Source organism: Colletotrichum navitas (genome assembly GCF_030913465.1).
Source record: "Colletotrichum navitas strain CBS 125086 chromosome Unknown LY79scaffold_5, whole genome shotgun sequence".
NCBI classification, from domain to species: Eukaryota; Fungi; Ascomycota; class Sordariomycetes; order Glomerellales; family Glomerellaceae; genus Colletotrichum; species Colletotrichum navitas.
The window spans coordinates 164,340-185,164 of NW_026850551.1; the positions used below are offsets into that span (position 1 = coordinate 164,340).

Sequence of the window (20,825 nt, forward strand, 5' to 3'; positions counted from 1 at the left end):
TGTGGTTATGACGCCGCGATGATGAAACCATCATGTTTCGTGTTGGGCTTGGACATAATAATTGTACAGATTTCTGCTGCATACCGCTTACATATTCAGTTAGCTCAGAGTAATGTCTATAATAATGACTAATGCAACTCAATGAGGATACCGGCCTTGGGATAAGTAATTTCAAGTATGGGCTGATCTACTCCAAGTAAGCTGAAGCAAAGTCGATGGTGTGTCTTTGCGCCTGTGCTCTTGGCGGAGCCATCGTTCTTGTGGGTGGTCGTGAGCGTCAAATTTGATCACTTTATTTGTCGTTTCCCTGTTTCGGGCAACGAAACATGATCTACAACGGAGAGTGTCGCCAAAATACTATGCGTTGCTGTAGTCTTGCGAAGACACCCAGCTTTTACCATTCAAAATTCGCTCTAAATCAATCATAAAAACGCCCTCACTGGTCACCTATGGGCTGACCGTAACCTTGACGCTGCCGTCCTCCATGCCGAAGTAGGCGGCGACCGGCTTCTGAGCCAGACCCTCCTTGCCAGCCTGGGCCGCCTGCAGCCCGTTGATGCCGTGGAAGATGCCGATCTCGACGATGCCGGGGATCATGAGCAGCTCCTTGGCGAGCGCAGAGACCTCCCACGCGCCGGCGGAGTTGCGACCCAGCTGCTGGGACGAGGCGTCTGTCAGGTCCTGAGGCAGGAGCAGCTGGGGAAAGGGCGCATCGATTAGCCACATGCCGTTGTCGGTGACGACCTCGCCGGCCTTGCCGGGGGCGCCAGGACGCACGAGAGGCTTGACGGCGCCGAGGGCCGTCAGCCTGTCGAGCACGTCCGGGGCGGACATGGGGAGGACCTCGATGGGGATGGCCTTCCAGTTGGTGAGCAGCCTCGAAGAGAGCTTGCGGTAGTCTTTTGTAACGTGTTAGCTCGTCTCCTTTTCATACGTTTGATAAGAGCCTCGGTGAAACATAATTACTCACCAGCTACAACAACAAACTTCTTAGCGGCAATGGCAACGAGTTTCTCCTGGAAGAGACATGCGCCACCGCCCTTGATGCAGTTGAGATCTGCGTCAACCTCGTCGGCGCCGTCAAAGGCGACATCAATGGGTACGAGCTTGCCGTCGGGGCCCAGTGGCCGCTCATCGAGGTTGCACAGGCGCAGGCCGGCAGCGCGGATGAGGCCCTTGGACTGGCTGCCAGTGGGAAGGAAGGTCATGTTGGAGTGGAAGGAAGGGCCCTTTGCAGCGATGGCGTCGACGACGTAGACAACAGTGCTGCCAGAGCCGATGCCGACGAAGCGTGACGAGGGAGAGAGGTGCTCGTCAACGGCGCGGTAGGCGGCGGCCTTCTTGGCCGTCTCGACAAGGGAGGCTGCTGCGGCGGACATGTTGCGGGTGTAGAGGCTTGGTGGGGTGGCGATTGAGGTTTTACGGAAGATGGAGTTTGAGGCGGAGGAGGAAGAAGAAGAGCGAAGGGATGAGACTGTTGATCTTAAGGCCCTGATACTTGTACCGCAGGTCCAGAACATTGAGAGACGCAGGGTCCGTTGGGACGAGGTAGTGATGTTATAATGGGATGAGCCATAAAAACTCAGTGTCTGCGTCTGCTTCCCGCGCCGCCCGGGCTTACTCAGGGACCTGAATCGTGACGGGGAGTGGACTCCGTTCCGGCTGGTGACGGCTGGTCACGAGTGGCGACCCCTCGTGAGGAAGACGCCTCGATACACCGACAAAGAGGCAACTGGAAACAGAAATTTTAATATATTCATCGATAATGAACAGTTTTTGAGTGTAATATACATATCAAGCCCATCAAAATGGCACTTTCTCTTATGTCACATTATCAATTGTCGTACGCATCACACTTCGGTGCGTGTCGGTGAGCCCTTCACTCACCGACCGCGGGGCACTTTTACGTCTCGGGGACCACTTCTTCATCTCCACATGTGACGTATGTACTGCGCATTTCCAGGGACGAGGGATTCCACCGACTCAATGCTCGCCTGTATTCTCGTCCCAGGAACAACGGGTCCGCCGAATCCGACCGAGAAAACTGTCTACTTCGGGGGCCAGTAGCTGCTCCGGGCCCTCAACGGAAGCATCCCAGTGGAACCCCCGGTGGATCAGAGGAAAAGCCCGCATGTACACTTAGAAGATTCAGGGAACTGCCTCGCGTGTATTGCGGACTGGTGAAAACCCAAAGGCAGGACGACGTCATTTACCCAAATGTTGCCGGCGCTCTTAGTGGATGAGAGTAGGGATTCTCGTCTTGGTCGGACAAGTGACTAGTGGATGGTCGAGTGCATATCTAGCTTCTATCGCGATGACAGATAGAGCCGGATAATTTTGCATCCGAAGATTGATAGAAGGGGCGATCTTCGAAGACATTTCTACAGTCTTAATTTATTTAAAGTCTCTATAGTATCTTGACCCGAATTCTTCAAGTCCGTAACCTAGTCTTGCTTCATTGCCCATATTCTTTCCCACAACGCACTTCTGCATGCATGTTAGCGGACCCAAAGTTGGGAAGGACGTTGAGCGGACTCTGCAATCGCCTCAGATTTGTACATTTTGTCTTCAGAGGTTTCTCTCAAATGCAATTGGGAGGTAACATATAACGGTAGCTGCTGAAAAATGGGACGAGGCTTGCCGTTTGGGTCACTATGTACATGCGTAGAGGCAGTTTGGCCTACATACCGGCCTTCGACTCAGTGTCTTCTCAAATAAATCTCATATCCAAGCTCTTGCCAAGTCCGAAAATGAAAACCCAATTCGTAAATGTAAGAGAACAGAATCAACATCTTTCAGTGAAACAGCATCTCATGTCTGCTAGCAGCCATCGGGTTTTGTTAGATTATCATTTTACAGCACTCAACAATAATACACCTCAACTAAGCAAGTAAAAGCATTGCACAGGGTTCTAGAAGTCTGTGACGAATCACAGCGTCTAGTCGTTTGAGAATAAAGCAGTTGTCCTATTCGGAATTTAATATGTAGGAACCGGAGAATGGGTAGCAATACCAATTCAAGGCGGTCCGTGCGGGTGGCACGCCACATCTGTAGCGGTCGCCACTGACACTAGCCACACGAAGCTATTCCAGCTTCACGACAAAGTCCGAACTTCTAGTTACAGAAAAGCATGGTCACTTGAACGTTCTGCAAAATACGAAGCAACTAATGTTGCAGTCTATTTCTCACTATCACTGGCTACGAAAAGAAAATAATCCAGACTAAGAACACATAGTATAATATCATCCAAAATTCCCGTTTACTAGATGAGTATCATTATTACGTTGCAGTCAGTTGAGTTCATTCGAATACTTCGACCCACTGCCATAATTGATACCGTCGTAGTGGAACAAGATTTTCTGCTGTGTGCGGTGAGTCACGTGCTCTCATCCCGTAGCTACAGGGTAATTATATGGTACGAGGCGAGGCCGCAAAAACCAAAACCTGTCATGGTAATGACAGTGCCAATCTCACTTCCGTGCGGTTTGTTTGTATAGACTTGGTAAGTAGAAACCTCGGACTTTGAATCAAGGGTGCTTAATTAATGAGCCTTTGGTTGGAACTGAATGATCTCCCGAATTCCATACGATAGACAATCCAACCTGTCTCACTTACCACTCACTACAAGCTTCATATGTGACTGGGCCAGCATGTGTAGCATAATGATGTCTCATGTTGGCATATTGTGTACGGATTATTCAAGATTTCATGCATATGCATGGCCAATGATATGATTGTGAATGTAAAAAAGAGTGGTATGGACCAAAGTTCCTCCATCACCAAAGGGGTATGGTCGCTCAATGCCGTAAATCAATGCCAAACCAAAAACACAACGCTTAACCCAAATGCATTAAAAAACATTAAGGCAGACCAGTGCCATATATCAGACCCGGATATCCTGCTCCTGGTCGAGATTTCTCTTAGAAGTTTACGGGGTAAGCCGTGTAATTTGACTCTGGCGAAGTAGCCAAATACTCTCTGATCTTAATCTCACGGCATTTCCGCGGGAAGAGGTTGTTCCTCTGACGTTGGTGAATCTTTTTGTAATGCTCCCTCTGTCATCCGTGGTTAGCTTTTGTGTCAAAAAGACGAACATGTTCTCATGCACAGAAACTCACCATATTGTCCTTGCGGCTGAAGATCCGGTCACAATCAGGATGCAGGCAGCGAACGGCAGGCTTGTGCGATCCCATGTGTCGCTGGAAATCCTTGCGGGTCGCGAAACCAACACCCGCTTGCTGGCACTTCTCCTCGGTGCAGAAGAAATACTTGGCGTGGCCGCGGAAGTGCTTCCTGAGATCGCATGCCCGGAGGAAAACGCGAGAGGAGCAGCAACCAGAGTAGCGGCAGCGCCAGTTGCCGGACACGTCAAGATAGCCCATCTGGTGCAGGTCCGTAGGGCCCCAGTTCTCAGGTTCCATCTCTCTGGGAGGAGATCGTGGTGACGCAACTCCACTGCTGGGGGATGAAGCGAAGTCCAACGATTCGGTCGAGGCGGGCGAGAAAGCTGAAGGAGGAGAAGGGGCCACTGGTTGGGTGTTGAACGTGTTGTAGTTGGTGTCCAGATTGGATGTGCAGCAAGTATTATCCAACAAAGGCATTGGTGGTTGAAATGAAGGGAATGAGTAAGGGTAGAGAAAGCTGTCCAGTGCATCCCCTGTTGGGAAGGGGATAAACTGAGGGTCGAATGTGTAATCCAAGGTGTTATCGACACTAGCGAAATAAGTGTACGCGGTTCCCTCGACAAAAGACTCCATGGTGTTTGATGTATGAGGACTGAAAGTTGTAAAATGATGATGAAGTAGGAAAAAGTGCTGACCAGGTTATTCGAAGTCGAGTGGAAGATGCTGCTGAAGAAGAGGACCAAATCTAGCGGCAGCTGGATCGACGATGATGTTTATGTATGTCACGATGCAGGCCGACAGCTGCCAATGTGCCGCACGCAAGTCATATAAACAAGGTCTTATAGCCCGAATCTGGCTGCAACATCGCAGTCCCAAACGCCAGGTCTATTCGCATAGTTTCCGATCAGGACTACTTTGGGCGGTCCCACGGCGGCGGAGTCGTCAAGCTATAGTATGCCAAAGACTCTTTGGCAGGCAACTGAGCTATACATTTACCATCTGGGCAGATCTATCACCAAATTAGGGGCCCGCGTCCGAGCGTTTTGACTGTCAAGTATTTGACATTGATGTTCGACAAGTTTCTGCCAGGGGTCCTGCAGCACGAACCGTTGGGGTGCCGAAGGAACTGGTGGATGAGCTGTGTTTGCTGAAATGCGATTGGCTCCTCAGCAGACGTGGAGACCATGTTACAGTGTCATATTCTCGCGAGAACACGAAAGAGCACCGCCCGTTAGCCAGGGTGATATGCAGAGAATTACGGGGCTGCCTACGGCATGTTGACCAGGGTGACATATTGCGGGACCACCTGCATCTGGAATTTTGTGCTCGTGCGCGGAGGATGATGCCACCGTATTTCCCTCCCAAGAGCTGACTGGATCGACGACACAGAGTTTTCAGCGCTGTCTGGCCAACAAAGTAAGTTACTGGAGATTTCGCTGGTGGTTTACTCGCTCTGCCATTTCCGGCTGCGGAGAATAGTCTCCTGTAATATGCATCGTACGTACGGATACGTGTACGGATACCGGTACAACAACTCCTTGAATCTCTCTGTTGGACTGTGCTTTTCTTTACGTTGCAATCCTGACCAACGGCGGGGCCGAAGTCTTAAAGATTGGAGCCTCAAGGGGGTGAATCTGACAAGCCAATCGGTATCCAAGGATTTTGACATGTCGGATGTTACTGGGATGATCCTATCTTTTGGCCTGTGTTTCCCAGATGACAGCTCTCTTATAACGGGGCCTGTACCAAACAAGATGCCTCATCAGACCCTGTGACCCCTGACTCTCGAATTCATCCCTGACCGGGTTTGACAGGGCCTGGCAGGGCGGGAAGACAGGCCATCAACGTCTCAAGGATAATAAAAGTGGATTTCAGCTTCAACGGTGAAATGCGATTCGCTCATGAGAATGAACCTCAGCCACCCCCAGTTGAGTGATCCGAGACAACTTCCGAAGCCCTTCTCTCGCACTCCCGTCAGCGATGACTGGATCTTCGTGCTGCCCTATCATGATCGCCATGATCCGTCAACGTCACCTTGAGATCTAGCCCTCGTCGAAAACTCCCACTTTCACAGTGAACGATGCATTGATCAAACCTAACGCGGCTATGGCGCATGCTCCTTACAATGCTCTGCTGATGATGCTAGTGACTGGCCGCCTGATGATCAATAGTCGTGGAGGCCTCTTCCCCCGATAGTTCCAATCGTCAATCGTGAATTGAACTAGGGGCTTGAGGCTCATTCGTGAAGAATCTTCTATGGAATTTTGCCTCTACAGGGATCATTCATAACAGGGTTTCAACAGCCACCACACCACGGGGCTTGGTTTTTGATCCTGTGCGAGTTCTTTACTTATTCGGCTGTGTCTCAGCTTTACTTTTTATTCTTTCTAGATGATTGTTTGTTTGGATTCTGTACCAAGCGGCCGGCTTTGCCGGACGTTTTTATGGAGCTAGAACACAAACAAGCGCCAGGTTCCGACATGAAAAATAACGGCTCCAGACACGGCTCGGTGCTCAGCCGGCGTCAAAATGAAAAGAGACAGAACTTTGATTGTTGGTGGAGAAACCAATCCTTCTCCAGGGCTACCTTGTAGTGCTTCGGAAGTTACCCAAAGATGACTGAGCTAGATGCTGTGGAACATTAAGCCCCCTGTTTGACTCAGTCACCAATGTAAGGATGTATGGGGGGCCACATCAAGGCTACGAGCCACTCAGATTCCTACGATCCGGTCAAAGATTGTACCAACTGCGAAATACAATCTATCAGCCGCCCCTGGAGTGGACCGTACCGCGAAGAAGATCTTATGGTACAACCAGAGATACGCTCATGCTTGCCGAGAAACTAAAACCTCGACATGATATGCGGAACGATGGAGTGTGACATTACCGATCGAGGTAGTCGTGCCGGGAAAGAACAGCGCTAGTTGCTAGTCTGTCAACATGGTCCGTGGGGTCCATTGGTCTGTGAGAGACCAACAGTTTGCTGCTGCAGGCCTTCGGATGACAGAACAGACAAGCGAGGACCAGACGGAATGTCTGTTTGGGTCACCATCCGGTCCGTCGGGTCATGATCCAGACATGATGGTGCGCCGGCGACAGCAAGGGTACCACATGTCTCAGGGCCGGGTCGAGGGCCATAGTTTATGTAATCTAGATGGTATTTTATAAGACTACTCTGTGCCTTGCACAGTTGAACGAAGAGAAAGACTAGAGAGAGACCCAAGAACTTGGTCCCTGACTTCCAGGCGGCGATGTCGAAAGTGTTCTATGACTTGGTTACGAGCGCAAGTCTCTGTCTTATCTGAAAGCTGGCAGACATTGCTTCGGTCTCAGTAGAAGCTTCGACAACGTGTTTTGAACGCGTGGCAAACACAGACACAGTGGAGTCATATCAGACTAACTTGTGCCGTGATGCTAAGCTTCAACTGATGTGCATGTGGGGCCACTTTGGTGCCATCGTCACAACATCTCAGCCGATTCGCAACTTTACTGACTGAGAAATTGTTCTCATGGCACAAACGGCCTCTCATAAAGGCTCATATATATCAACAACAAAGGCCAAAACGCTGAACCTTGATGTGCCGTTCGATCCTTTCGACTCTATTGTTCGAAACTGAGCCACCGACTATCTAGCCAGACTTGTAGGGACAGGACCTGTTGCTACGTTCTCTTCCTCCCTTAAGGCAGCAGAGCGTTATCCCATCGACAACCAAAATGATGGTACTCGCTCTCCAACTGGACATTAATATATTGCTAATTGTACACACATAATACGACAATCCCTTGGATCATGTTGTATAGTAAGCAATCCAGCGCTTGATTGTACGTGATTGTCCCTTTTGAATTTGACATTTAGCTTTGTGAGGTAATTACAACGTGAGAACGTGTCATAATATAAGCCGTAATTATGCAGTGGCAATTACAGATCCGCTTTTGTTATCACAGTTATAAGCCTGCTCTACTCTAGACCTCTGTGTGCCTTAATAGTATACGCATAAGCTCTATCAGAGACGCCCCACAAATTCCGTGTGGCCCAGATTCAAGCACTGTTCAGGGCAGTTAAAAACACCACCTATACTTTAGCAAGATGTCCCCAATTAGAAGGTTATTAGCAAGAGTGTTCTATATTACTAGCCTTCCGACAACATATATATTGAAAACCTGGGGGGGGGGGGGGGGGGGTCGTGATATAAGCCGTAATTGCGCAGTGGCAATTACGGATCCGCTTTTGTCATCACAGAACGCAAACAGAAAAGGTGAGGCAACATGTAGGCATTGGTGGTTAATATAAACGAAACTATTGACCGATATTACCACTATTACTACTAGTGCAAACCCAAAAGTTTCAAAGACCGAATCGCTGTACTGAAACCTCAGGGAATGCTGCATCTCCCTCTTTAGTGAACAGCGCTTCAACCTGTTTATCCAGCGATAAACGGGAAAAAGCCTCAACAGCCCTGGAAACCACATTTCCTATCCTGCCGAACTCTAGAGTGCCCAGCTCAACCTCCAGAAGCGATCTCGTTTCCTTGGGTAGAGTCAAATTCAATGACTCGATGAGAACTGGAAGATCTGTGAAGCTCCCATGAGTGGTTCCGGAGACGCTCAGAATAGCCCTTGTCCCCCGTAGACCGGCGTAAAATTCGTCCCACGTCGGGTCTTCTTCAGTATGTCTAGGCCTTCCCACCAGAGCAAAAGACTGGCCGAGACCTATACCAAGGACAGGGTTGATAATCTTGCCGTCGAGGTTGATGCCTCCTCGAATTCGAGAGTCAGTTAACATCGTAGCTGCGGCTGTAGCGCCACCGAGTGAATGACCGAACATGATTGTGCGGTTAAGGTCGACTCCGGGTACAGGATTCGCATGAAAGTGTGACAGAACAAAGGAAGTGTCTTCAACTCGGACCTTTCCTACTGTCAGTATGTATGCAGTTAAATTGATTTAACTAATGACCTGCCTGGGTAAGGGTTTCCAATACTGTTGTGTTGTCTGGGTCGAGGCTCACTGCCTGGTAAACAGTACCATTGGGAAACTCAACAAAGGAAGCATCATAAGGATGATCGATGGTAACAACAGCGAACCCATGGCTTGCAACTTCGCGTGCCATGGCGCCATAAAGTAGACGCGGGTTTCCAAAACCGGGCGAGAAGAGTGCAAGTGGAAACTTGGAGCGACTTCTTTGGCATGAACGAGCCCTCGTCTGGCAAAGTTCCATCTCGAAAGCAGAAAATGTGCCATTGGGGAGACCCACAGTGGTCCCAAGCTTGTCGTTGTCCCTAGCCACTAGCGGCGTCATGTATGGCACTCTTTCCCAACCAGAACAAGGAGTTTTGGCCGTGTCGACTGGTAGGAAAGTTGAAAATATGACTTGGCGAGAGTGAGGCTTGTTCTTGGGGGCGTAGGGGTCAAGTCGGGCGCTGTCGGTGAGGCTTTGAACGGACATAGAAACCGCGTAAGACCCGGTTGGCGGCGACACAAGGACAGCCTGCGTAGCTGAGACCAGAGCTCCAAGGATCAGAGTCGATATCATATTGTCAGATGCTCGGAATCGTGATCTGTACTGATTTAAGAAATGTCAAGGTGATTTACTTCTGTGGTTGATTAGGATGGTGGGAAAACTTAGGAAGAAACTGGGCCATCTTATACTACTCCAAGACTTTGTAAATCGTTCTTCGCACGAATAGTTCCTCTTCGGGATAAGTGTATGGAAACAGAGGCCGCGCAACGTTGAGGCTATGGAATCAGTAGCCAGTAGGTCTTGAATCCCTTCAAGACCCATTTCAGCTTTCATCATAACTTGAGATGTGATTGGCCTATACCCGCCAAGCACTTATTCCATCCAGGGTTCATAACTAGCGTCGCCCGATTGCTTCCGTTTTAGGATTAGTGCTTCACAGCTCGGCCCACTCCAGGAGTCATCTCTGTTGCTCCCAAGATCAGCACATCGTGTCCGATGCCGGCCACTGTTGCGTGTCAGTTCTGACGAAAGAGCTTCAAGTTCCACTCGCTTTTAAAGTCCAAGAGATGTCAGACCTGAAAGAACTGTGCATTTTTCAATCCATGTTGAGATATAGGTGCTCATTCTACAATGCCCCTTGGCCCTTTTGACCGCCGCACTAAACGTTTCCGTTGCATAACTTGCGCGGCAAGCCACTCCAAGGTACGCACGCCACCCTTGCAAATCTGTTCTTGATACTGCCTGCCCTTCCAAGCAGAGATAGATGTGACTGTTTAACAGCTCTTGCTGACTAAACCGAGTGTTCCGGCTGTATCCCCTGCATGCGATGCCAGAAACGCAGCATACGATGCGTATTTCCAGTATCGCCGCCCTCGGAAAACGGACACGTCATTATGCTGGATAGGGGAAAAACACATACAATCAGAGACTTCGTAGCTCCGAGTGCATCCTATCCTCGTGCACCGTTTCCACATGCTACGACACGATATTTCTTCTATTTTGATTTGTTTGTGCGAAGAAACAGCTTCACGGGAAGAGAACCGTTCTTTCTTGCCGACGTTCAAAATGCTGTAAAGAGTTCTGGCACTATGCAACGGTATCCGTGCCCCTGCCTGCTCGACGCAATGCTAGCTTTGGGTGCTATGCACGCAACGCTCATAGGCGCCTTGGAATACCAAGCTGGTTTGCGGTTCGCGACTGAATCGTATATGAAGTCTGTTGCTGGACTCCGAGAAGCTGTCACGAGTTTTTCATCGTCACAGAGAGACACCATACTCTGGACAACTTTGTTCCTCGGTCTCTTTGAGGTTCGTGATCACCGGAAATATCCTTGCTGGTCATGCCAGGCGATGAGCTAAGTTGATGGCTTGTAACTAACACATAAATGAAGCTGATGCAGGACGCCTCCGGCCAAAAGTGGCTTCAACACATGGTTTTCGGCACCTCAAAGGCTCTAATTGCAAGTGGACCGGCAACATGCAATTCCGGGACCATGCGAAGATTTTTTGTCCAGGCTCGCAGCTTTGAAGTCTGCAGGTCTATCATTTTCAACCAACCCAGCTTTCTAGCAGCTCCCGAGTGGATCGATTTGACAGACAGTTTGTCAAAGTCCAGTGTTGCGATGGCTCAGGACTCATTAGACGAACTCTTGAAACTGATTGTGCTATGTTCAGCATTGCGGGCTCGGTGAGTGCCATTCCACAAGATTGTAGCAAAGCAATGGTCATTGCATGTATTCAAGACTGCTGACTCTGGCAATATCAGTACAGCTGAGTTTATAGAATCTATTACGGGTCGCCCAAATGTGGAGGGTCGCTTTTTGGAAGCCATGAGCATTGCAACTGAAGGCTTTAACTTGCGTGAATCTCTTGAAAGCTGGAAAGGTTCTGCTGTTTTCCCACCCGAGAGGCGCGAAGAGATGCTCTTGTCAACTGTTTGGTATTCGGCGACTAGTATCTATCTTTCCGGAAATTACGACTATGATCTGCCTCACTGGCAGGCAATGGGAGTTGGAGTGCAAGTGTTGGACTCAGCGGAGATTGCAAAACACTTCGACGCCATTATCTTAACAGTTAAGGAAGCAATGAGGGCCTCTAGCTTGTCGCCCTTGATGTTCTTGTTTCCATTGAGAATTGCTGGAGCACGAGCGAAACAGAGATGGCAGCAGTGCCTTGTCAAGGAATTGTTGCAGGAAGTCCGCAAAAACTTTATTGTGGCGGATGCAATGTTGACTGAGCTCGCTGAGTTGTGGTCTTTAAGCACTATCTCATCGTAATCACGCGACTACAAGTCTACAGGCCAACGGCAATAACGATGTGCAAGTAGTTGTAAAGGACGAGTCATTCGTTTTGAAACACCATTTACATAATATTCAGAGTTTTTGATTTCCTTTTGACTGGCGATCAAACGTTGAGGGTCGACTCTAATCGCGGTGCTGGTTGATACGGCGACCGAAGGAGATCTAATACCCTTGTGGCGGAATTCCAATTGCGCACGGATAACCTGAGACTTAATTCGCGCTCGCCGGTGGTTATGAAACAGGGAGGCTCGGACTTTTTGGAACGGAACCCTGGGTCAATGCGTCTGTTACCGCCTGTAACAAAGCATCCTACATAGAATAGCTCGGATCCGGGAGACGGAGAATGAAAAACATGGATCATCAGCTGCGGCGGAAAGCTCTGTATTATCTGCATGAAGATGCGATTGTACCGTACTCAATGTTTATTGACATTTACTATCCCTATGTAGATAACCCGCATGAAGTGATAAATTGTAAACCAACATTATCCATACGCCAAACTGACAAATCCGGTCTAACTGACACAAATGCCTCGGTTGCAGTCCTATATTGAGATTCAGTACGATACGCGAACTCAGACAGACATAAAATACGAACATCTCTGGAGTTGGCAACGCATATCTATTGCATAGTTGGTTAGCTGGCATAATCGAAGTAACTAGGGTGTCCCGTGTACGGGAGGTAAGCTTACGCAGTTTTTTCCATCAGTCCTGCAACAGACTTGGCCATCTTGAGGATACACAGCACGGCTATTCAAGTCGCGTGTGAGCTTTGCCAGGGGCTGGGTGGTTGCCGCGGTGACAATGGCCGAGAAAAGAATCAGAGGAAAAAGGATTTTCATGTTGACAATCTTACTTGATCGCACAACTAAGATATCGAATGCCTGGGCGGTGGTAGATGGCTCCATACAAACATCGGCAACGGGTGCTTTGGGTTCTTATACCTTCCAGAAGACTTGCGGTCACAGGAAATCGCACAGGTTTGTCACTGATCACCGGATGATTCTTTCCAGTTTGAGCAATCCAAAGTTACGTTCTGAGCATTTCCCCCATGCCTTGATGATTGGTTTCTGGGAACTCGATTGTGCACTATCCGTCAAAACCTAAAACCCAAAGGTTTCCAACCGGCGCCACTAAGGCTGACTACCCGATAACCTGAATATGGTCTGTACTTCGTAACATTCCAGACTTCTCGAGCACTTTGGCATCGCACGCACAGTCAGCGCACAGGTTGACGTCAATGTAAATGCGCGATCATTCAGCATGCCGTCAGAGCACCTTTATTTGAGCATTGTTCATGACGAGTCCTTTAAAATAATTCCAATGTCCTCAATAAGCAGGAGGGTATAGTCATGCATTGAATCAAGTGCAACTTAATAAGCGGCCCACAGATCTCAAGATCATTTTGACTTCCGCCCTTTGCAGAGAAACTCAGTCAAACCCCTCGGCCGGGGCTACGATAATAGATAGACCGCCGATAAACAGGAAGTGCAACTGGACCACCCCTGAGAGCTGTGGGCAAGTGCGCCGCAAAACCCACAGCGTGCTTGGACGCCAGCTGATGCGTCCTCCTAATCTTCAATAATTCAGATGCGATGTGTGCGGCTGGCAGGCTGAACCCAAAGCTTTGACAGTTATGCCTAGTGGCACAGCGACGGCTAGTATCGCAGATTTGCTGTGAATATTGCTCGTTAGCAGCTGGTCATTCCCATCTCAGACATTATCTATGTATCTATCGCCTCTTAGATGAATGAGGGATCAAACCACTCTTGGAAGCTATTGGACTGATACTGTATTTAACCCCCTGCGTCACTTCTTTATTCACATGATTTCATCACTTTCTACTCTGGCTTTCTGTAACTGGGCGAGACTTCTGCCATTTGTCTCTTGTGCTCTCCCTTGCTGATCATGTCTTCGAGGACGCCATCCGCCACCTTCATAGCCTGAACACCGGCAGGTGCCCCACAGTATACCGTCGCTTGTAAGATTGCCTCGCGAATCTCGAGCTCGGTAAGCCCGTTCGTTCCTGATAGCACCCCGTATATGCGTACCAAACTCGGTCCAGCTCTTGAGAGCAATCAGCATACCGATATCTAGCCCAATTGTTAGAAAGCGGGCGGGCCCTCCTACCATGCCTAACAGATGGAACCGCTTTTCACAATAATGACTTACTAAGAAGGCTTCTCTGCTTGCGTTCCAAGCCTGGACGTGACCATATGTTTCCCCAAGCCCACCTAAGAAAGAATCAGTTGGAACAGAAAACAAATGTACCCTCCCGAATTTTCTTCGTAGAGTTTTGGGACAATGTGTAATCGTCTTACTCTGTAATCAGTTCTTGTTGAGGATAGGCAAATTCACTGGAACCATTGCGCATAGCAGTTTCAACGTAAGCTTCCCCGACCACTTCCCGACGATTTTGGAGCCCAGCCTCGAACAACTCAGCGCGCAGCTTCTTGGTGTTCTCGGAAGTCATTTTGTTGTAGGCGACGTATTTGAAGCAGGAGCCGTGGATTGAATAGGGCCAATGATGAGGCAATGTAAGGGTGAGTGCTCTTTATATTTCATGAGGAGTTCACCAGCTCTCCGCTTTCGGCAGAGGCGGCCTTAGCTAAGTGAGGGGTCTTCCTCCTTACCTTGAAAGTTAGTGACGACGACAGATAGCGCGACTCTAACCGAGATCCAAGTCATCCGAATTCGCACCGCCTTTGTCCCGATGTTCAGCAGCAAAGATGTATTCCCATATCCCGTTGCATCCATCTGGTATGCGCTACTAGGTTATAGTACAGGAGAAACTTTCATGATTTTAAGTCGGGAGGAGGCCATATCTGCAGCCAAGAGAAGGGAACATACAAGAAAATATATCCGTGTCCTTAGGATTTTCAACAAGAATCGGGACGGAATTCGGTCCCAGTGTCGGACGCGAATCAAATCGTGCCCTGCACTGCGATACCATTGTCCACTCCGTACCTAGTTCACTTATCCGTAGTGGATATGTTGCGAATGGATATGCTGTGCCAGGCAAGCCCCTAGGTGATGGGTTGAGGAAGAACCAGGCTAATGGCTGTCATTTGTGGGTCGGTGACGCCCTTCCCCTTACATGATGCGCCTTTCATCCATGCCACTAAGTAGTACTAAGACTCTCCAGATAAGTTTAAAACTCCCGGTCGATATCTAGCTGTATCGATACAGGTAACACAGCCTCCACTAATCGCAACGAGAAAGCACATACCGACAATACAAGGCCTATTGCTCTAGAACAGTAAGCATGGCGAATACCATACCCCTCAACTTCCGGGTCGCAAGGCCTGAGGATGCCCCGAAACTTCAACAGCTCGTGCAAGCCGCCTTTCGCGCAGAAGACAGCCGGGCAGACTGGACGGCGGACATGAGACTCGGACGATCGTTCCACTACTCTGTCGAGGAAGTCTTGACAACCATCAACAACCCCGACGCAGCGATCATCATGGCCTCGGACCAGAATGGTGTGCTCCTAGGATCGATTGGAATCATCAAGTGCAACGACAGCCTTGCTCGTTTTGCCATGCTTTCCGTTGACCCGGAACAGCAGCGCGGAGGCATCGGGCGTCAGGTCCTCACCTACGCCGAGGACTTTGCCCGGAACTGGAACTTGAAGACTTTCGGGCTGAATGCGCTTTCGTCGCGCGAGAAGCTCGTTGAGTGGTACGAACGCTGCGGGTACAAGAAGTCGGGCGAAACTTCTCCGTTCCCAGTTGATCGATTCCACCAACTGGATTTGCCGAAGGACTTGTGTTTTGTTGAACTAGAAAAAGACACTGTAGCTGGGGAGCTCGTGGTTTGACGAAGCTGAGAGTCGCTTCGGGACACGACCCTAGGCATCAAAAGGGTATACCCATGGCGGGAAATCACGGGGCCAACTTTGTGAGAATGGAAACGTAAGGTGAGTAAGAATCTACACGTAAAGCTTAGCATGTCTGCAGCAATTAGTCTGCAGTTGACTTGTAGTTATCTCTCAGCTAATTTAATCACATCGTCAGCCGTTAACCGTCCAAAAGCATCCTTGATCGTAATGTTAGCAATCTTAAGATGATAAAATAAGCAGATCGAGCTTCAAAATTGATAGAGCTTGATACCCAAACGCTCCCGTGTCTCCAGAGAAATCCCGTCAACCCAAACATACCGTCACCTGCAGTGTCAGAAGCGGCAAACCGGGCGAACACTTTAACAGCTACTTACCTGCGCGAATGTGTCTGAGACACTAAATCTGCTTAAAGACCCTGACGAAGAGGGATGTTAGCAGCTCTTCGTAAGTTCGGATATCTCAGTAGTGATTCAGGTGACGAGTAGATACTTGCTTCTATGAAACATTTGATGATAGTGCTAACGAGCTTGGCCTTTTTTCTTTTCTTTTCTTTTTTGTATTTCTTGGGTGGCTCATAGTCGTGTAGGAGGACAATAAGCTTCCAGCCTGACCCGATGTGCTATTGTCCAAGGTCAGTTTAGCAAGACATATGTATCAAGAGCAGAATTGGCTCGAGAGGGAGAAGAACGTTTAGCCTCGACTAAGATACAGATCCATGACTGGATGATTCTCATAGAATCGATGTTTTGCGTCGGGAAAAGTTCTTCATGCCCATATAGGCCGAGACGATACATGAGGGGAATGCTGGCTGAAGACCCAACCTACAGATGAAAACTAGTCGCACTATGGCGATCCTAAATACCCACAATAAAATGACCTATATAGGACGTACTTCGCCATCACATGATGTCCTCGATATTCCAGGGCGGGCGGGGAATAACTCTTTACGGGACGCGAGACAAATGGCCAAGGACGACTTGGATATATTCACAAATTAGAGCACACAGCAGAGCATAGGAGAGATGCGGTTGAAACTTCTAACGCTTGGGATATGCTGCAAGGCAGTATGACCAACACAAGTACCTGATTAGTGAGTGGAACACAAGACTTCGCGTTTCCCATTCCCGAACCACGAGCACAGCATAAACAATTCTCCATCTGAGCGGAGAAAACGATACAGAAACCCTGTGAACAATGCAGCCTAGTCTACGTGGTCACTTGACTGGAGCCATAATGTCGGTACGTCACAAGGTGCAATGAGTTGCGGGCTGTGCGAGTTGCTTTACAACCCCGGATTCATTCGGCCTCAGGGGGCATATACGAAGCCATCCAAGTATACATGTAATTGAGTTGATGACACTAAGAAAGCTGTGACTGGCTCTAGACAGCTCAAATAAACCATGATCCAGTCAATGTGTGGTACCAAGTGGTGTTCAATTCCTCGCGGCAACGCATGATCCCAAGGAATGATACGCCCACAAGCCCTTTAAGCATCAGTCATGCAAACCGCATTACTAATGTGTCACCGCACATGACGCCGGCCCGGCCCGCTTTAGGTAGCATTGGTCACGAAGGCGTGAACAACTGGGCACGAGACTTGGCCGTGGCTGGCTGTGGCATAGGGGCCAGGGGGGGATGATACATGGTTGGCAGCCTGGTACAGATGCCACACCGACGGGCCATACACATTTCTTCGGTTACTGGATAAAAGCCAGAATTTGGTCGTCAAACTTGAATGAATAATCTTATCGGAAGATATACAAGTCAATAACGGACATTTCCAAGCGCGAACGTTGCAATCTCTCATTCCTCATGACTCAAACTTTCTTTTCTCTCCCTATTTTTGTCTTATCTACAGACGGCTGGCTACGCTGCCGCTGTTGTTCTTGAGGTCGAAACGATCCAAGTTCATGACCTTGTTCCAGGTAGTGACAAAGTCGTTCACAAATTTCTGTCCAGCGTCGGCCTGGGCATATATCTCAGCCACGGCGCGGAGCTCGGCGTGAGAGCCGAAGATGAGATCGACACGGCTAGCAGTATACTTCTTGCTGCCTGACTTGCGGTCGAAGCCCTCGTACACATCCTCGTTGTTGGTAGCCCTCCACTCGTTGCCCATATCAAGCAGGTTGACGAAGAAGTCGTTGGTCAGGGCCCCAGGGCGGCTAGTAAAAACACCAGTCGACGACCCGTCGAAGTTGGTGTTCAGCACGCGCAGACCGCCGAGCAGAACGGTAAGCTCGGGGGCGGTGAGAGTGAGCAGGTGCGCGCGGTCAACAAGGTAGTGCTCCGTCTTCGCACGGTCAGTCGACTTGCCGTAGTTGCGGAATCCGTCGGCGAAGGGCTGAAGGTGGTTGACAGACTCGACATCGGTCTGCTCCTGGGTGGCATCGCCACGGCCGGGAGTGAAGGGAACGGTGACATCGTAGCCAGCGTTCCTTGCGGCCTGCTCCACACCAGCAGCACCGGCCAATACAATGAGGTCAGCCAACGAGATCTTCTTGCCCCCGCTCGCAGAGCTGTTGAACTTCTGCTGAACGCTCTCAAGAGCCTTTAGAACCTCAGCAAGCTGCCTGGGGTTGTTCACCTCCCAGTCCTTCTGGGGTGCCAGACGGATGCGGGCGCCGTTGGCACCACCACGCTTGTCGCTGCCGCGGAAGGTAGATGCAGAAGCCCAAGCAGTCGAGATGAGCTTGGAGGGGTCGATGCCGGTGCCAAGGATCTCCTTCTTCAGAGACGCAACATCCTGTTCATTGACGAGAGGATGGTTGGGAGCCGGAATGGGGTCCTGCCAGATGAAGTCTTCGGAAGGAACCTCGGGACCGACATAACGGGAGCGCGGGCCCATGTCACGGTGTGTCAGCTTGAACCAAGCCTTGGCGAAGGCGTCGGCAAACTGATCCGGGTTCTCGAGGAAGCGTCTCGAAATCTTCTCATACTCGGGGTCAAAGCGCAGCGACAAGTCAGTTGTCAGCATTGTAGGCAAATGCTTCTTGTTGGGGTCGTAAGCATCGGGGATGATGGGCTCGGCATTCTTCGCCACCCACTGGTTTGCGCCAGCAGGGCTCTTGGTAAGCTCCCAGTCAAACTTGAAGAGATATTCGAAGTACTTGTTGCTCCACTTGGTGGGCGTGGCGGTCCAGGTCACCTCGAGGCCACTGGTGATGGTATCAGGGCCCTTTCCGGAGCCGTGCTTGTTGTGCCAGCCAAGACCCTGCGCCTCGAGACCAGCGGCCTCGGGCTCAGGGCCGACATTGCTATCGGGAGCAGCGCCGTGGGTCTTGCCGAAGGAGTGACCACCAGCAATGAGAGCGACAGTCTCCTCGTCATTCATAGCCATACGACCAAAAGTGACACGGATATCTCTGGCGGCAGCAACTGGATCAGGGTTGCCGTCAGGGCCTTCGGGGTTCACGTAGATGAGACCCATGTGAGCAGCACCGAGGGGTGACTCAAGCTCGCGAGAGTGTATGTCAGACTTTGTGGACTGGGATCCATCCAGGACGCCCGAATCGGCTTTACCTCGGTGTCCGTGGGCGTAGCGGACATCGTTGCCCAGCCAAGTGGTCTCGCCACCCCAGTAGACAGACTCGTCGGCCTCCCAAGTGTCTGGGCGACCGCCAGAAAAACCGGCAGTCTTAAACCCCATGGACTCGAGCGCGACGTTGCCAGTCAGAATCATGAGATCGGCCCAAGAGATCTTGTTGCCGTACTTTTGCTTAATGGGCCACAGAAGGCGGCGGGCCTTGTCGAGACTGACATTGTCCGGCCAGCTGTTGAGAGGAGCAAATCGTTGCTGGCCCTGTAGGAGAAGGTGGTTAGAAAGATAGTTGGTGCAAGAGCAACAAATTAGGCCAACGTACCTCGCCACCACCGCCGCGTCCGTCGTGGACACGGTAAGTGCCAGCGCTGTGCCACGCCATGCGGATGAAGAAACCACCATAGTGGCCAAAGTCAGCGGGCCACCATTCCTGGGAGTCAGTCATCAAGGCTGTGAGGTCCTTCTTGATGGCGTCGTAGTCGAGACCCTTGAAGGCGGAGACATAGTCGAAGTCCCCGCCCAACGGGTTGGTGACGGGAGTGTGCTGGCGGAGGATGTTGAGCCTAAGCGAGTTGGGCCACCAGTCGCGGTTCTTGGTGCCGCCACCGCCGGTGTTCATGGTCCGGACGAAGGGGCACTTCTCTTCGGCCATGGTGACTGACTGTATGCTTTCTTTGGTGCTGGGTAGATTTGGTTGAGGAGTATATGGGATGAAATTGACGCCTTTTGCCCAAAGCCGTCAATCGGTCGTAAACTCGTATAGAGAGAGAAGGGTGGGAAGCTAGACGAGGGAGAAGTTCTGTGGCAGAAGCCCTCGGCAACAGGGAGGAAGCGACCCCGCGTTTTATGCCACGGCCTCCTCCTTCCCCGACCCCGACCCCGACCCCTCATGGACTGCATGACCAATGGCCTAAATCTTGTTGGCGGCTGGAGGGGGGTGTGCTGTGTGATCGAGGGGCCGAGGGTGCATAGTAAAATTCACAGTGCGCTCCCATCCCCTTTCTCTTCATGTTGCACTGACGTGTGACAGGCAGAGCTATGCCGAACTGATCGTGGATGAGTGGGCGGGGGAGGGGTTGGCCGATAGTAGCCCGGGACGATATTAGGTATGACAAATGATGGGGGGCGACAAGTATGTGTGTTTATACCATGTACACTAGGGTCCTTTGGAACTTGTTCGAGAACGCAGGCAAAACAGACGGACTGTGTAGTTAGTGTATCTAGGCTACGTGTTTGAGATTTCGCCTCATCCCCCACCAAGTTCAAGGGAAAGAAGTCGCTCTGTTGGGGGGAAAATACGCTACTATGCCGGCCAGCCTTGGGGGGCTAGTGGCTACGGTCTAGTAGTGGTGGCCATAATCGATGAAGCCCTGAGGTCAGTTCTCGCGGCGTTAAGAGATTGAGCTGGTAAGGCCTTAGTAAGGCTCTTGGCTGCTATGACGCGGACATTCAGATGGTTCCGAGGAGATCCCAGCAGAGGTTTGGAGGGGTTGCCACTCCACCTTGGTGCGTTAACTTTACAGTTTCAAAAGATGCAACAGTACCGCGAACTTGCGTGACCAGCT

The 20,825-nt window shown here is 50.3% G+C and overlaps 8 protein-coding genes across 8 annotated transcripts; 2 read left to right on the top strand and 6 right to left on the bottom strand.

Annotated features, from left to right (window-relative positions):
• Positions 1–447: 447 nt before the first annotated feature.
• LY79DRAFT_506555 (ribose 5-phosphate isomerase A) lies at positions 448–1,379 on the bottom strand (the record flags this gene model as incomplete). The annotated part of the gene is made up of 2 exons (XM_060553735.1): positions 448–899; positions 971–1,379. 2 exons carry the CDS (start codon positions 1,377–1,379, stop codon positions 448–450), a joined length of 861 nt encoding a protein of 286 aa, XP_060418906.1.
• Positions 1,380–3,716: 2,337 nt separating this feature from the next.
• On the bottom strand, positions 3,717–4,779 carry LY79DRAFT_538490 (uncharacterized protein). The gene is made up of 2 exons (XM_060556744.1): positions 4,119–4,779; positions 3,717–4,055 (listed from the first exon to the last, which is right to left on the bottom strand). Exons 1-2 carry the CDS (start codon positions 4,755–4,757, stop codon positions 3,921–3,923), a joined length of 774 nt encoding a protein of 257 aa, XP_060418907.1. The 5' UTR covers positions 4,758–4,779; the 3' UTR covers positions 3,717–3,920.
• Positions 4,780–8,426: 3,647 nt separating this feature from the next.
• LY79DRAFT_538494 (PAF acetylhydrolase) lies at positions 8,427–9,844 on the bottom strand. The gene is made up of 2 exons (XM_060556745.1): positions 9,083–9,844; positions 8,427–9,030 (listed from the first exon to the last, which is right to left on the bottom strand). The coding sequence occupies exons 1-2, from the start codon at positions 9,653–9,655 to the stop codon at positions 8,470–8,472; spliced, it is 1,134 nt and encodes a 377-aa protein (XP_060418908.1). The 5' UTR covers positions 9,656–9,844; the 3' UTR covers positions 8,427–8,469.
• Positions 9,845–10,085: 241 nt separating this feature from the next.
• On the top strand, positions 10,086–12,031 carry LY79DRAFT_598583 (uncharacterized protein). Its single transcript, XM_060561809.1, has 4 exons — positions 10,086–10,285; positions 10,384–10,890; positions 10,974–11,269; positions 11,348–12,031. Exons 1-4 carry the CDS (start codon positions 10,214–10,216, stop codon positions 11,856–11,858), a joined length of 1,386 nt encoding a protein of 461 aa, XP_060418909.1. The 5' UTR covers positions 10,086–10,213; the 3' UTR covers positions 11,859–12,031.
• Positions 12,032–12,510: 479 nt separating this feature from the next.
• On the bottom strand, positions 12,511–12,886 carry LY79DRAFT_538497 (uncharacterized protein). The gene has a single exon (XM_060556746.1). It carries the CDS (start codon positions 12,787–12,789, stop codon positions 12,541–12,543), a length of 249 nt encoding a protein of 82 aa, XP_060418910.1. The 5' UTR covers positions 12,790–12,886; the 3' UTR covers positions 12,511–12,540.
• An 836-nt stretch (positions 12,887–13,722) lies between these two features.
• On the bottom strand, positions 13,723–14,505 carry LY79DRAFT_646645 (carboxymuconolactone decarboxylase; the record flags this gene model as incomplete). The annotated part of the gene is given in 4 exon segments (XM_060562468.1): positions 13,723–13,907; positions 13,918–13,974; positions 14,054–14,115; positions 14,203–14,505. The coding sequence occupies 4 exon segments, from the start codon at positions 14,352–14,354 to the stop codon at positions 13,723–13,725; spliced, it is 456 nt and encodes a 151-aa protein (XP_060418911.1). The 5' UTR covers positions 14,355–14,505.
• A 532-nt stretch (positions 14,506–15,037) lies between these two features.
• On the top strand, positions 15,038–15,952 carry LY79DRAFT_538501 (acetyltransferase). The gene is made up of 2 exons (XM_060556747.1): positions 15,038–15,800; positions 15,898–15,952. The coding sequence occupies exon 1, from the start codon at positions 15,147–15,149 to the stop codon at positions 15,699–15,701; it is 555 nt and encodes a 184-aa protein (XP_060418912.1). The 5' UTR covers positions 15,038–15,146; the 3' UTR covers positions 15,702–15,800; positions 15,898–15,952.
• A 1,622-nt stretch (positions 15,953–17,574) lies between these two features.
• Positions 17,575–19,912, bottom strand: LY79DRAFT_586828 (catalase/peroxidase HPI; the record flags this gene model as incomplete). The annotated part of the gene is made up of 2 exons (XM_060560693.1): positions 17,575–19,521; positions 19,583–19,912. 2 exons carry the CDS (start codon positions 19,910–19,912, stop codon positions 17,575–17,577), a joined length of 2,277 nt encoding a protein of 758 aa, XP_060418913.1.
• Between the last annotated feature and the right edge of the window lie 913 nt (positions 19,913–20,825).

Coding starts and splice junctions, on each gene's coding strand:
- LY79DRAFT_538490 (XM_060556744.1), bottom strand. CDS start 4,757: ATGGAGTCTTTTGTCGAGGGAACCGCGTACACTTATTTCGCTAGTGTC. Junction 4,056..4,118: donor TCAGCCGCAAGGACAATATG/GTGAGTTTCTGT, acceptor CACGGATGACAG/AGGGAGCATTACAAAAAGAT.
- LY79DRAFT_538494 (XM_060556745.1), bottom strand. CDS start 9,655: ATGATATCGACTCTGATCCTTGGAGCTCTGGTCTCAGCTACGCAGGCT. Junction 9,031..9,082: donor TATTGGAAACCCTTACCCAG/GCAGGTCATTAG, acceptor ACAGTAGGAAAG/GTCCGAGTTGAAGACACTTC.
- LY79DRAFT_598583 (XM_060561809.1), top strand. CDS start 10,214: ATGCCCCTTGGCCCTTTTGACCGCCGCACTAAACGTTTCCGTTGCATA. Junction 10,891..10,973: donor TGTTCCTCGGTCTCTTTGAG/GTTCGTGATCAC, acceptor ACATAAATGAAG/CTGATGCAGGACGCCTCCGG. Junction 11,270..11,347: donor TGTTCAGCATTGCGGGCTCG/GTGAGTGCCATT, acceptor TGGCAATATCAG/TACAGCTGAGTTTATAGAAT.
- LY79DRAFT_538497 (XM_060556746.1), bottom strand. CDS start 12,789: ATGGAGCCATCTACCACCGCCCAGGCATTCGATATCTTAGTTGTGCGA.
- LY79DRAFT_538501 (XM_060556747.1), top strand. CDS start 15,147: ATGGCGAATACCATACCCCTCAACTTCCGGGTCGCAAGGCCTGAGGAT.